We start from the raw sequence: 15,822 nt of genomic DNA on the forward strand, positions 1-15,822 counted from the left end.
TTGACTATTGTTTCCATTTTAGTTAATGACTGTGCCGAGGTATTGATAATCCTTGACAAGTTCAATGTCCTCATTGTTGACTTTAAAGTTACATAAATCTTCTAAAAAAAAAAAAAGACAAGAACAGGGGAAGATGACTTTCACAACCTGCAAATCCAGCCCTCTCTCCAAAGTTATATATTTGCACACTATGAGAAAATGGCCTTGTTTGCTTTGCACCCTTAGCTTTGTGGAGATATATGACATCCTTATGCCACAGCCTCAGGAATGAGGCCATTTTTACATTAGAAAATAACATTTTCACATCATTTTAAAAGACTCACCAATATTGTAAACTCCTTGTGGGATGTCCAACACTCATCAGCACTGTAGTAGGTGCAACTATTGCTTTATTTGGGAATGGGGATGTTCTAAGCCAGTCATCAACCATAATTAGTCTAAAGTGACATTGTACAAGATAATGGTAGGTAGCACCTCAAACTGAATGAAAGGAGACCTTATGCAAGGGACAGGGGAGCACATCATCTGAGTGGCCTTTCCCTGTTCAGGTCAATGCCCCAAGTAAGGCCTCCATTTGTGAGATTTAAAAAGCAGAATTATATGGATGATGACTCACATGCAGACAGTAAAAGACAATTGTAAAGATCTTGCATCACCATTTCAGTACCCAGCATTAAGAGACCATATTCAGGCACAGCATTCAGAAGAAAGTTTGCCTGCTAGGAAATCCATTGAGCAGATCTGTTAACAGGTCTGAACAGATAGATGTTTGACCTATTGAGGTCTAATCTTCATGTCTGCATATTTGTAAGAATAATGATGTCCCTTCCCAGCAGCCCAGTTGATGCCATTAGCATAGGAGGTGTGTTCGCCTTTCAGGTACAGGCCATTCAAGTTGGAAGAGTGGCAGACACTGTACCACCAGCCACCTTTGTAAGCCACAGCACAGCTTCCCTTTTCATTTGTATCATTGTCTTTATCTAGTGTGGAGAAAGCCATACCCCGGTGTCCTGAGAAAGAATCACCTGAATGGAGAAAATAAGCAGAGAAACATCAAATTTATCTCTTTCACTGCTGCAACATTCACTCAAGGTGCTAAGGGAATGAAAAAAGGCAAATTCACTGCTAGGAAGTATTAGGCAAGAGATCACATCTAAGCTTTTGGGGTGGGTTAGGTTTTTACTGTTATGGTTTTAAATTTTAACGTTTTAATGTATTGGGTTTTTTTTATCTTGTACGTCGCCCAGAGTGGCTGGACAACCAGCCAGATGGGCGACTAATAAATTTAATAAATATAAATATATAAATGTAAGTGGCAGAGGACATGCTTTGCATGCAGAAGTTCCTTGTTCCAATCCCTTGACGTTCATGTCATCCAGTAAGGCAATCTTTATCTTAATGGGTCATCTCAAAGCAAATGCCCCAAATGAAAGAGTATTCTGTGTATAACTCACCCATGTTACCGCCTAAATAGGAGCCCACTTGAAGTGTGTAGTTCTCTTTCTCATTCAAGATTTTGAAACTGGTATATGCAGCGTAAGTTCTAGTGTCATTGAAGTCCTTCACATCAATTCGCAGCTGTTGTACTCCTAATCCCCAAAAGAACAGAAGATCTCTAAAAGGGAGTGTTGCTGACAAGAGAAATCCTTTAATGGAACCATGTTTAAGAATACAATGTACGGTTCTGGTCACTTCACCTTGGAAAGGATATGGTAGGGTTGGAAAAGGTTCAGAAAAGGGTAACCAGAATGATCAAGGGGATGGAGCAACTCCCATATGAGGAAACACTACAACATTTAGGGCTTTTTAGTTTAGAAAAAAGGCAAGTAAGAGGAGACATGATAGAGTTGTATAAAATTATGCATGCTGTGGCGAAAGTGGATAGAGAAGCAACCCCCATCCCCACGCCTACCCCGATATAGCTCAGGGACATTCAATGAAATGAAATGTTGGAGGATTCAGGACAGACAAAAGAAAGTACTTCTTCACACAGCGAATAGTTAAACTATTGAATTTGCTCCCACAAGCGGCAGTAATGGCCACCAGCTTCAATGGTTTTGAAAGATGTTTAGCCAAATTCATGCAGGATGAGGTTATCAATGGCTACTAGCCATTATGGCTATGTTCTTCCTCCACTTTTGGAGGCAGTGTTACTGAATACCAGTTGCTGGAAACTGCAGGAGGAGAACCTGCTTTTGCACTCAGGTCCTGCTTGGTGGCTTCCCATAGGCATCTGGTTGGCCACTGTGAGAACAGGATGTTGGAGCAGATGGGCCATTGACCTAGTCCAGCAGGCTCTTCTTATGTCCTTAATGAAAACTGGGAACTTTTACTCCAGGCAGTGGCAGCGGGATGGAGGGCAGGCAGCTAATGATAGGTTGTGCTAGTGGTAACAATAGGTGGAGCCAATTAGTTCTGATTCTGTAAGGACACTTAAGAAATGCAGTACAATCAGACATTCTAGCAGATATTCATCAACAACTAGCTGGAAAGGAGAGAGAGACAGAATGGGAAAGGAGGAAGGAAAGAGCATCTCCAAGGCAGACCCCTCTTCTGCCATCCTTTCCATCCAGGTGGGGAAGTCTGTGCAGCCTCCTTCACTCCCTCCTTGCTTGGATTGACTGGATAACTCAAGTGGAGGGGAAGGTGGCAGAGAGAAAGGGAGAGAGAGAGGCTGGGTGAAGGATGGGGTGGGGCAGAAGTCAGTGAAACAGGTACACTGACTGTTAATGGCAGCTGCGCTGTGAGGTAAAATCATCATTGCAGTGACAGTTGTTAGCAATAACCATGTTGTTATATTCAATGAGGGCTCTTTTTAAAAATTGGGTGTTGGGAAAAGCCGCAGATGCTCGCAGCAAAAATATTTGGTCCTCAAAGATAGCAAACATGTGAACTATAAGGAAGTCCAGTGCCATTTCTGACTTTAGCAAAATTCTCCACTCATAAGGCCTTTGTCTTTCAAAGATTCAAACTCAATGTATTGACCCTCTTCTAGTCCCCCACTGTATCCAGGCACCAGTCCAGGGCTTGCACAGCCTCTCCTGGTTAAGATATAACGGAGAAACAGAGTTGGGTATCATCAACATATTGATGACATCTCCAAAATGCCTAATGACCGCTGCCAATGGCTTCATATAGATGTTGAATAGCATTGAGGACAACAGCATTGTGTCCTGTGGCACTCCATAGCTATTCCTTGGAATAATCCTGCAGGTATTTATTTTACTGTAAAAGCCTTCATGTACCAGATTCTAGAGTGTTTATTAACTGATTCAATGAGTAAAATGCATATTATAGAGAACCATTCTACTGAGCAAAACCTTTCTCCATTATTCCTTAGAAATCCCCAAGCTTTCCTGAGTTCCCCAGTGATGCTCCAGCACCAGGTAGAAGATGAAATATTGGCTTACCAGAGCTTGTGAGAAGATGGATTTTATCATTGCCTAGCCAGAACTCTGAGGATTGGCTCCCAAAGCCTTTCTTGTAGGACTCCCAGCCACGATAGAAATCCACTGACCCATCCTGTCGCCTCTGGAAGACCTGGGGTCAGAGGGGTGAGGGTGTGGGGAATATCTCAATGTTTCAGCTGAACAGCAAGCCATTTTCTTATTCTCTATCGGTGCTGAGTGGGCTTTCTCATGCTGGTTGAAGGGGTTCCAAACAAGTCTCACTGTATCAAGAGGCATCCTGAGCACTGCCTGGGTGGTGTGGTGGGTATTGGACTAGGACCAGAGCTTGGAAAAGTTACTTTTTTGGACTACCATCAGCCCACTCCAGTGCCATGCTGACTGGGGCTGATGGGAGTTGTAGTTTAAAAAAGTAACTTTTCCAAGCTCTGACTAGGACTGGGGAGACCTGAACTCAAATCCTTACTGAACCATGAAACTTACTTGTTAAGGGATAGATTTGCACCTGTCCCTCTTCTATTGATTCTGATTAATAGTTCTGAACCATGCACCAGATTTCATTCTGGGAACCTTCAGCCTGTTTATCTCTCTCTTCCCCCTCCCCCCCACCTTATCTGGTTCTTGTTGTGCACTTGAGGCATAGCTACACCACAAACATCTTTTCAGTTTTGTGCCACTCTGTCAACGTTATTCCAAAAGAATACTACAAACTATAGTATCAGAATGTTATGTTAAGGTTCTCTAGTCCTCCCTCACAGAACTATAGTTCCCAGATTTCCCTGGAGCAAGTTAATTACTGTTAAACCAGTTTAAAAGTGTACAGTAGACTCTCTTATTTTTTAAGGAACCCAGCTGCTAGAACAGGCAAGAGGCCTTGTGTATTTATGTTGCCCTAAGAAAGCAGGATCAGAGCAAACATTATACCCCGTCCCCCCCAAAAAAGCCAGTGAGGACAAAGCAGGCTTCTTTTTGTTATGAGAGATTGTATTCAACTAAGTCCTACTCAGAGTAAACCTATTGAAATTAATAAACTTGTTAGTCAATGTGTCTTCTCTGAGTATGATTACCAGTGAATACCACGCAAGGTGTTTAAAGTATCATGGTCTGGTCTGAGAAAGGAGACCACCTAAGAGTTCATGCCTCAAGATCAGGTTCACATTATGTTAAGCAGACTTTTTAAAAACCTTGCTCAACGCAACCACTTTTATCCTGGGGAAAAAGCAGCCGATCAGCAGCTGTTGTTGGTGAGAAGTGATGAAACAGGAAGCAGTAAATAGCAACCTCTCCTCCCTTCCCCTGCAGAATCTTGGTAGAAGTGGGAAGGGGAGGGAACCCACTTCCAGGAAGCCGCATGGGCAGCTGTGTTCCTACTTCATCTCTCTAGTTCGCCATTTCTGAGCATGAGTAGAAAGCATGATCAGAAAGTGTGAGTGGCTGCCTCTGTCTGTGCAGCACCATAGGCTCAATTCTCCTTGCTCAGAGGAGGAGATGCCGCTGCAGGAAGCGATTGTCCAGGTGGCTTTCTGGTTGGGGGGTTCCAATTTTTTAAAAGTGTACTCTATATTTACAAGTTGTTTGGCCCTCTTTTATTAGGTCGTTAACAGATAACTATTTCTCCTTGAAGGGGTAGGGCTCACCAGCCAGCCTCCTCCATCTGTCTCCATGTCACAGAAGACCACCATTGATTTCCCTGTGGTAGGGTAGATTGTGTACCAGCCACTCAGGGTCTCTCCACGTCCCAAGAGTTCCTTGCAGTCTCGGGCTCCTGCCTCTAGAGAAATATTAGGGAGCAAAATGAGGGCCAGTTCACATATTCTCTATTCTGGAAATATAATGTGTGTGGTATCCACTAGGAATGGAAGGATCTATCATTTTCAGTTGTCCTAGTTTCTCATTTTTCCAGTCTAAATTGGAAAAGTTCTCCACATTTCTGCAGCTATTTGCATTAAAAAAAAAACTCTTGTGAAAAACAACCCAGTGTTTTAGTGTGAATTTCTCTTAATAAACACATTTTTGTATGCAGTTTTACTAACATGCACATTTTTACAAGCAACTTCTCCTAATATAATGCATTTTTGTATGTTATTTTAAATAAAATATTCATTTGTACTTACATTTTCTCTTAAATATCCATTTTTGTAAACATTGGTTGGAGAGCTATATTGCAAAATTTAGATAAGCACAAATGTCAAAGCATAGCTGTGTTTTGGCTCTCATATTGTTAGGGAAAATGTGGATTTTAGAGATTTGGCTTTAAATGCAAACTGAATCGAATTTGGCCCTCATGTACAGTGGTTAGGGCAACAGGTCTATGTATATAACCCCCTACTTGGCAGAAAACATAATGTGTGAATGTAGTGAGTGTGCGCACATTTGTATGTAACAATTTAGCAATGATGTCATGAGGATTCTCCATAAAAAGTGAGTTAACAAGGATGGAAATTACAGAGAAAAGTGTTAGTGTGGTGGAAGCAACCTCTGGGCGTGATACACACATGCTACATTAACTAATGTATGCATTAGTCAGTTGTGTTCCATAGTGCATATCTGTTGCACTCCCAACAGTGGATGAAGGGAAGGCTGTTTATGCAGTCTATATACATTAAAAGCCTATGTCTCCCAGAGGCCTCTAGCACATGTGCTAGAGGCCTCTGGTTTGCAGTGCCTGACTTGTCAGCTGTTGGAATTGTGACTGTTCTGATTATATTTCATGTTTTGTAGAAACTCCCTTTGTTGCTTTGGGTAAATCATTCTGTTTCTGTATGATAAAACAGCCCACCCTCCAGGGAATATAATCATTGCAGCCTGACCTTAAACATTATTACTCAGAAGTGAATCCTGCTAAGTTCAATTAGACTTGCTTTTTAGCATGTGTAATTAGGACTACTGTCTTAGACCAATGTTTTGAAGTTCAAGGTGTCCTCATTGAGAAGGTGGTGGATAAGCTTTCCTAAAAAAAACAGATTGTTCCTCACTACTAATCATCTCCAGCAATCTTTAACTACAGGGGAGTGTTGGGTATGTTACAGGGCACAATCTCAGCTCATATATTAAGATGACACTGAAGCCCAACAGGCCTCATCAGTAATTGGTATGAACAGAGCATGAGCCCGAGAAATTCTAAATAATGGCAAAATCAGATGTTCTGTAGGAAGCTAGTTGATGTGGGATGGCTGAAAGCTTGAAAGCCACATCATCAGAATGTTATTATCACATGGATATATACCAGCCTTTCCCAACCAGTGTGCCTCCAGATGTTGTTGGACCACAATTCCCATCTTTCCTGACCATTGGCAATGCTGGCTGAGGCTGATGGGAGTTGTGGTCCAACAACATCTGGAGGCACACTGGTTGGGAAAGGCTGATATAGACAATGGTCCTCCATCTGTGACTAGTGAGCTCAGGGGCTCAAGTGTCATTCTTTACATGGGCAGATTACCCCTTATTACCACCAGCAGCGGGGGGGGGGAACAATGGAATATCTAAAGGCATGTTAAGGCTAAACCAATCTGAATTGAGTGGCCCTGAGAATACATTGCATGAATGGACCTGCTGATCTAATCCACATTATCGGACTGAAGCTGTAATCTTGCATTGTGTCTACATTTGTACACCTACCCTGTGGAAAATCTGTATGTGTGTGTAAAAATCTGTGCATGGTTGGGAGCCTGAAGCCAACTATTCTTGCTGACCAATACCTGCTAAATGGTTCAAATTTCTCCTCCATCTGTTTTATTGTGCTTGCCTTGCTGCCACCATTTTTGGTAACTTCTGCTGTTCCTTTATTTGCCCTGGGACTCTTCTGCTGTCTACACAGTAGTTGTGAAGCCTATTCCCGGATACTTCCTGTTTTGGCATGGTTTTGCTATCAGCCCAGCCCAGCTCATGCAAAGTCTTGGAAAAGGTGTTGACTACCATCTTGGAAACCAGCCTTCATGGCTTGGCCCAGTCTGCTTGAGACCCCCACCATCACCATGCATCAAAATGGCATTTGCTGGTTATATCTATATTACAAAATTCTATTGTTTGTATGCCACTCTAATTGTCACCATTTCTCCCAAAGAACCCTGGGAACTGTAGTTTGGTGAGAATTAAGGTCAGTCCCATTCTCAGGTTACTTATGGGAAAGGAATAATTATTAAACTCCTTTTATATAGGTATGTTCTATAAAGTTAAAAAGATAGTATAGCTTCTGCTATAATATATATATTCTGCGCATGCCTGCCCACCTGCTGCTATTGCCCACCCATCCACCCGACGGCCAGTGCTGCCACAACTACCGCACAGCTGCCAGGCAAGGCTTCTGCAGGGCTTTCCAGAGCGGCCATCCCATCCCCATTCCTCACTCTTTAATTATACTTTAATCACTGTGGCAAAGCAGTAGCAGCAGCATGTTGTCTTGTAGGCCAACTTGCCCAGAATGCCTTGCTCTGAGATAGGGATGGGCAAATCTGTCAACTTTGGTTTCTCTCAGATTCTCATTTTCCCAATGTTAAGATTGGTTTTCCACATTTCTACTCCAGTTTGCAATTTTTAAAAAAAATCCTCATGAAAATTCATTACTTTATTGTGAATTTCTCCTAATATGTGCTTGTTTGTATACAATTGTGTCTAATATATACATTTTTGCAAAGCAATTTCCCCTAATATAATGACTTTGATGTTATTCACTAATGAATGGACTGTCTTCAAGTCGATTCCGACTTATGGCGACCCTATGAATAGGGTTTTCATGATAAGCGGTATTCAGAGGAGGTTTACCATTGCCTTCTCTACCTATATGTATTTTGTGCGCATTACTTGACTGAAGAAGTGCATTGCAAAATTCTGATAAGTGTGAATTTCAAAGGATGGCTGTGTTTAGATTCTTATATTGTTTTGGAAAGTATGAATTAGGTAAATGTGAACTGCATCAAATTTAAATGTGAACTGCATCAAATTTCTCCCCATTTCTACTCTGAGGTTCCCCTTCCTCAGAGCGAGGCAGAGACTGAGTGCTGCTGCCTCTAAGGCTGCAACAAAACTTTTTTTAAAGTGGAGGTGGGGGAGAGGAGGAGCTGGGGGCAGTGCAGATGGAGAGAGTGCTAGCAGAAATAGTCAGGAGATATTAATTAGTATCCTTTCCTTTTTCAACATCCTTCTCACTTTTGTTTTCACAAAACGTGAATAGATTTATGAGATTTCAAAAAAACCCTAAGACGTTTAATTTGGGCTCCTAACATGGAATTTCTTAATTAACAAGAGAATTACAATTACTCACAGGGTAAGTTCACCTATCCTTCTGTTTTTCACATGGAGAGCTATCTCATGATCTATGTTTGCAGGCAGCCATCTTGCATTAGATCTGGGAGGACTGTGAGGTTAACCAAACAAACAGGGCTATACTAGCAAGAGGATGATGATGATGACTAGACATACCTTGCTGCTGACAACTAGCAGAAGTGTCCAAACTGCATGCTTCACCTGCAGGAAGAGAAAAGCAACTTTTTGTGAGGTGAGCAAATATGGCACTCAAGCCAAAAAGGAGAATGGAAGCAGTTCCAGAGGCTCCATATACAATATAAAACTGCATGCTTTTATGTGAGCCATATTCTTTCTCTTCTTATGGAGAACTAGAGCCATATTTCTTCTCCTCACATGGAGAAGTAGAGGCAACGGTGGTCACTGCCAGCATTTGGGCCTGTTTTTGCAGAGTGCTCAAGCATGAAACAGAGAAAGGTGTTCAAATGGGCCAGCTTTCACCTGTGAGCGATCTACGCTCTTGCATTGCCACAGTGGAGTTATAGGTCCATTACCTTGGTCTCCTTTATCTCCCTTGGGTCCAGCTTTCCCAACGGTCCCAGAAACGCCTTTCTCACCTGAGGAAAAAAGATGAGATATGGCTTTTGGAAACATTCAGAACATCTCTAGAAATAGTTTCATGCCCTATGGGATTTGCAAACACAGAGCATAGCCCTGGGTCAGTGAGTCTTTTTCCCACTGTTATGATGCCAAAGTAGAGCAAATAAGCCTCTGGTACCAAACCTGAAAAAGAGATAGGCATCCTCTTACCTGGGGGCCCCTGAAGGCCTGGATCACCCTTAGTCCCAATTAACCCATTTGTGCCTGGCATGCCTGGAATTCCTGGAAGCCCTGCCTGGCCCTGGAGAAAGATCTTGTCTGCTCCACACTGTGATAAGCCCTTCAATTCTGAAACAGGAAACATAAGACAGTGTATGAACTTGTGCGAGGCAAGACATTTTTTTCCTTTGGGACTAGCAGAAGCATGTTAAACCAAGATGGAGCTGGGGTGCTAAGAATCTAGTGTGGTGCAGCAGGCACCAAATAGTGTTGAGTTTGCACGAGGGGGCTGCAGGTCCATATCCTCCATCTCTTATCTTTACCTACCACACAGAATAATAAATAAAAAACCCATTCCCTGTGATGTTGGAATAGGGTGGAAGTAGAAACAATTCTATTAGAGTTCCTAGCACTCCCATAGAAACCTTCCCTCCTTTGCATAAATGTGTGCCTATCTAAACATCCCTGCTGAGTAGCATTAAAGTCCTTTTCACACTTTACATAGAATCAAACCTGAGGTTTCCACTTCAGGTACACTTGACTGACAGATAGCAAACCCTGGCTTTCTAATGAGTATGTGGGTGTGTTTGCAGGTTCAAATACATCCCCATTTGTTTATATTTTGCATTTTCAAATGTATAATTAAAACATCTCAGGTAAATACGTTAAAACTATCAAGTGTGAAATTGGCCCTTTAACTATATTTTAAAGAAAAGAAATCTGGGTAGCTTATGTACCACAAACTAAAGGAATGTGTGAACCCCTAAGTGTCTTCTGGAAACTGAAAAGCCAGAGTTTTATAGAATTCAAGACCAACTAGGCACCTGCCATTCTAGCCACGGTCAGGAAATTTGTCATGGCGTAACTGGAGACATCTTTACCAATGTGAACATTCAGGGGAGAAATGACAGGAAGAGGAAGGAAAGGCTGGTTGCAGTATGAAGAAAAATGCATGCAGAGTGACTAGATGTAGCTTCTTTTTGTGGGTTGTCCTTTCTTTCAGAGAATATCCCACCTCAAGTTGTCAAATCATTTCTCTCTCCAGCCTTTAAATTCTTCAAGAACCTTCCTTTACCAGCCCCCTCACTGCCTCCGGATGAAAACTTATCCCATCCCTGCGACTAAAAGATCACTTCCTGGTGTATCCCTTCACGCACACCCCAAGCCACTAACTGAGGAAACCGTGACAGCCTGAATGTAGGCCACAGGCTTGTGCAATGTGATCCAGTTCCTTTGCTCTTATTAATTGCACAGAAGAACAATGTAGCTAGGCACAGCTATTCTCATTATGTTGCTGCAATGGTAGGAGAAATCTCAAAATTCTTCTTCTGCAAAACATTATTATTATTGTTAGATTGATATAGTTGCCCAATAAACATTTCCCCAGGAAAATCACAACAAAGAAATTAAAAATATAATATAAAATAATAAATGTAAAGCAACAGCAAACCATAAGACAGCAAAAAGTGTCTTTGCATTGTAGCAACATAAAATAATTTCCAGATCAGATTAAAGCCATGGTTAAAAAGCATGGGTGAATAAAAGGCAGAGTATGTCCTGTCCAGCTGCCTTTTATACTTGTCCAGAAACAAGGACCACTTGGCATCCCCTCACATTTTGCACTCACGTGCACAGCAGCTGGCTTCTGTCTCCTGTCCAAAGCTTAGTCTCTCCACCGACACAACCACCAGTAATGTCAGAGCCAGGTGGGATCCAATCTGGGCTGTCATCTTGCCTTGCAGAATCTTCTTTGCTGCTTCTCTGGATGTGTCTCTGAACCAGGGCTGGGGAGCCCCCTTATATGCATGATAATCCCAAACTGTTCAGTAAAGAGAGGAATGAGGAAATGCTAAAATTTCCTGGCTGGGGGAAAATGGCTGTGCTGAACATCTCTATTGTGCAATACTTGCTTTCACAAGAGTCAGCATATTTGTTGATATTTAAGGATAAGGTACATTTCTAGAACAATGCATGGAAACCCCTCAATTGCACAATCCCCCCCGCAATCAGCAAGTGTTTTTAATGCAGAATAATGTGCAGCTTTGAGCCATATTCCTTTTGTTGTTTTGCTTGCATAAGGATTCATCTAGTCTTTCCTTTTTACATAAATTGGATGGAAGTGTTTCCTCCTTCTAGCTATCTATCTCATGTATTAATTGTTTCTCATTAAACATCCCGAAGCAATTTAACAATAAAAACATATGCAAAAACAATGTCAAGCCCAATATAGAGACTGGGATAGAAATCTCCACTTAAAAGGCTTGTTAGAAAAGGAAAGTATTCAATGCACCCCCAGTCATTACATTTTCATTTATTTCCTGGACAAATCATAACAGTGTGACAATGGACTGGGAGATATACTGTGTTTACGCCTTTTTACTTTGCAAATGTACTTAGTTTACACACATACAGACTATTTCATTGGCTATTGCTGAAAAGGGCAGCAAGATCACTACTAGCAACAGTGAGAGACTGCATGCACACAAACTGCAAGACAGACAGATGTTTTGTATTTATTTTATATCATTAACTGTTTTGTATTTATTTTTAAAAAAATTATATACCACTTGATTGTAGAAAACCTCTAAGTGGTTTACAAAAAACTGTTTTCCATGCCTTTCTATCACAAATATGGATATCTTGGTAGAGACCATACCTGTAGATCTGAGAGTAGAGACATGATTATAACAAGTAGGAAATCAACATGAATGCACTGATGATGTTGAAATCCTATACTGGGTTAGCAAAAGAGTGTTCAGATTACTGCATCAACACAAGTCTCAGCTTTTGAGATTGCACTACAGCAGTGTGATAGTCTGGATAGCGTGCTAGCACAACATTGTGGACAGGGAATCAAATCATTAACATTTTTGGTTCATGTAGGGTTGCAGCAAGTTACAACCAAAATTGTTTAAGTTTGATCTGGTTCTGATTCAGCCCTCCAGGCTGCTCTTTTATTGCGGGTGTATTCTATAACATGTTGTTGACACATTAATAGCACATTAGTGGTGGATTTATAATGGACTGTCCACACATCATTCTGCTTTACTCGTTATTCTGCAATGCTTCCCCACATAATTGCTGTCTGGAGGGGCTATAGCGCAACAAAAGTGCAACCCCAAAAAACCCCTAGAACATTTGTGGTATGAAAAGTTACAGGTTTTTAACAGAAAGTTACAGGATATGCACTAATCAGAAACAGAGCAGTATGACTGCATTAAAACGTTGCAGATGCCAGTAGTATTGAAAACATGATAGAGTTTGACCACCCCAATACCATCATGAACACAAAAGTACACCCTCTCCAACTGCCCGTCTCTTAAGGAAGATGGGTGGAGGAAGTTGGACCTTCAAGTAGATGCACCCAATTGTGTATGCTCCTATGCCTTCACTTCAGAGAAGGCAGCTGATGGGAGCCTTGGCATGTTACTGAGATGCTCAGGTCTCATGGGCCAAAATTCCTTGGTGCTTTTAGCTTCACTCTACAGGTGACCGTGCAGTGAATGTAGAGTCTTGTAAGCACAACAGAAGCAGCAGACCTTGGCACAGACTGGGTTCCCTCTTTAACAGAAGATAAACTTGCTGTCACTGAATGGGAGAAACACAGGCTCTGGATGTACATTAATCCCTAACTCTACACCTGATCTGTTTGCCAGAAGCAAACATAACATGTGCCTCTGTCTGATCATTAATTAGTCCTGGTGAGACAGAAGCCTCCTTTTCAACTGACACTGCCCTGTTGGTAACCTGACCGATAGCCATTTTCATCTCCTAAGGATAGTATCCTCCACCCCTAGTTTGCATATGGAACTGTTAGTAAATCCACAGTTTTGTATTTGATACTCAGGTCCAACTATGGTATAGACTTAGGATACCTTGACCTAATTGGTTCATGGCACTCATTTTTGCCTTGTCAACCTATGGTGGGAAATGTGGATTGTCATGCCTCTGGTTGCTTAGGGTGTGACCTTTTGTCTTGAAATAGCATTTCCTCCCCCTAGCCTCAGTCTCAGTCCATTCACCTTTCATCCTAAACTGACACCTCCCCTTGAGTATCTGATACTTTAATTGGTAATTTCCAGAAACCACATTTCACACTGCTGGGTTCATCCAGTCACCCAGCTGTTCAGCTCACTGGTGGACCTCCATGGGATGCTCCAGGACCAGCTGCTCCAGCCCCAGCTAGCTTCGTCCCTTTCCTCCTCTACATATTTACTCTTGGCTCTTTCCTCTGTTTTTTCCCTTGGGTTAGTTAAGAACCTTGAGTGGACATGAAACAGCCACAAATTGTAGGCCCTTGAGAATGCTAACTTCTCTAGTGTCTGATGTAAAATTCAGCCAGTGGAGACTGGTCCACTAGGGAAAATGGGGCACTGCCCCACCAACCTCAGTCTGCCTCCCTTCACCACCTGCCTTCTTTTGTACAGCCAGCTCAGGAGGTGGCCCTGGCTCTCAGCTTCCTCCCCAGTCTCAGTGTTGCCCCTTGTAGAAGTCAGCAAGGAGGAAGATGAGGATAGAACTAGAACTAGTTGGCTCTGGCTGTGGCTCCTTCTAATGTTGGCTCTCTGCCTTCTGCCCTACCAGTCCCAATGGGCACCAGCCACTGCTGCATTCAACAGACATAGCCAACACATTTCCCAGCTTATTTTTACATCCATGAGGGCTATTGCTTTTTAGAAATAAACCCCAAGATTCTTGAGGAACTGAGAATTCACACCTTCCCACTATACATTTTACATTTTTTCTATAGTTCCGTGGAATTATGGCATACAGACTGCCCTGATTATAACTAAGTACAAAGGGTGGTCCAACATTTTTTCTGCTGGGTCTGCATTGCAGGACAGGTTCGCCTATGAGATTAGCCCATCAATCTGTATTTTCATCTTCCTGAATAGGTATTTAGGTCCAAGAATGCCTGTGACATGCAATTGAGGTGTGGTGAGTCCTAGTCCATATGAATGAAGCAAATATTGTTGTATGGTTGAGCCAGAAGCTTGGCTGAAGACTAATTTCTGCCAGAGATGACAACCATGGGATCCAGAAAATAGGATTACCATACACACATTTTCATTGCACAATGAAACAAGAAATTGGTCCCTCTTCAAAGCAGAGCTTGGAAGTAATTAGTTACAAGTAACAAATGACTTGTAGTTCATTACTTTTTTGAGGAACAAATGAGTAATGCATTTACATTTTGATTGTAATAGAACTAGGAGTAATGTTATTACTTTTGTGGAGTATTGTAATGTTTCCAGCATTACTTTTGGGGCATTACTTGGGGGGGGAGCAGGGGAAGTCTTCTGCTCCTCTGATTTGTGGATGAAAATCATATTTCAAACTGGGCTTCTGTGCAACGTCGCTCTTCCCTCATGCTCTGTGGGTGGGTCGGAGGTGATGAAGGAGGAGGTGGAGAATGAGACAGGGTGGAGAAAACAATTGTTTTAAAAAATGGATGGTGGTGGTGAAGAATGGAGTGGAGGGGAAAAGGAGCCGGAGGGCAAGAACATGGATAAAGAAGGAGAAGGAGGCAGCAGCAGAATGGAGATAAAGAACTGTGGAGGTGAAAGATGACTCTGTGTGTGTGTGTGTGTGTGTTTGCACTTGGCACACAAAGTGGCCTCCACCACCCTCTCTGGATACTGTGCTGCATTTGCAGTATTTTAACTTTTTTGTATCTCAGGAGAAAATGTTTGCTTGGGTGAGTGTCCCTTAGTTGGTGGCAGGGCAGGGTCTGGGAGGTGGTTAAGTGAGAGAGATTATGCTTGCTGGCTGAGCGGGGGAAGGGGGTTGCACTTGGTCTGACGTGCAAAGATCTGAGTAGTGGCCCCTGCCTCCCTATCCACCTCCCTTACCAGTGGAGAGACCACCATTGCTATCTTACGGATAAAAAGAATTATTCTACTACCTCTGTATGTGTGTGTTTATTTTTAATGTTGTTTTAGGCTACTTAGATGTGCAGCTTCCAAGGCCAGCACCTTGTAGGTGTTTTTTTAAAAAAAAAATAACTGAAATGTAGTTATAGTGATTACTTTTGAGAAAAAGCAATCAGTTACTTTCAGAGCAATTATAATTGTAACGGTAATTACTCCTTTTTAGGCCATGTAATTGTAATTTATTACTTTTAAAAAGTAATCTTCTACGCTCTGCTTCAAAGCATTCTAATTTAAGTAAGTTGTAAATAACATACTGCATATTCTAATTCCAAAACGTTTGCGTGTGTAGTAGACATAGCAATGGTTCTCTGCACACTAAAGGCACTAAAATATGGCAAAAGATGAAACTAAAGCCTTTAGAGTAAAGGAGAACCCAAGAGATATAACGGAGCAGAATACATACATAACACAGAGAATAAAAG

At 42.0% G+C, this 15,822-nt stretch overlaps 1 protein-coding gene across 1 annotated transcript; it reads right to left on the reverse strand.

Moving 5' to 3' along the window:
* Window positions 1-372: 372 nt before the first annotated feature.
* LOC133376913 (veficolin-1-like) lies at window positions 373-11,315 on the reverse strand. Its single transcript, XM_061609864.1, has 8 exons — window positions 11,095-11,315; window positions 9,459-9,596; window positions 9,203-9,265; window positions 8,826-8,870; window positions 5,045-5,178; window positions 3,411-3,540; window positions 1,455-1,589; window positions 373-1,025 (listed from the first exon to the last, which is right to left on the reverse strand). Exons 1-8 carry the CDS (start codon window positions 11,195-11,197, stop codon window positions 775-777), a joined length of 999 nt encoding a protein of 332 aa, XP_061465848.1. The 5' UTR covers window positions 11,198-11,315; the 3' UTR covers window positions 373-774.
* Window positions 11,316-15,822: the final 4,507 nt, after the last annotated feature.

This window comes from Rhineura floridana, chromosome 2 (genome assembly GCF_030035675.1).
Source record: "Rhineura floridana isolate rRhiFlo1 chromosome 2, rRhiFlo1.hap2, whole genome shotgun sequence".
In the NCBI taxonomy this organism is placed as follows: Eukaryota; Metazoa; Chordata; class Lepidosauria; order Squamata; family Rhineuridae; genus Rhineura; species Rhineura floridana.

Coding starts and splice junctions, on each gene's coding strand:
- LOC133376913 (XM_061609864.1), bottom strand. CDS start 11,197: ATGACAGCCCAGATTGGATCCCACCTGGCTCTGACATTACTGGTGGTT. Junction 9,266..9,458: donor AGGCCTTCAGGGGCCCCCAG/GTAAGAGGATGC, acceptor TTTTTTCCTCAG/GTGAGAAAGGCGTTTCTGGG. Junction 1,026..1,454: donor CTATTTAGGCGGTAACATGG/GTGAGTTATACA, acceptor TTCTCCATTCAG/GTGATTCTTTCTCAGGACAC.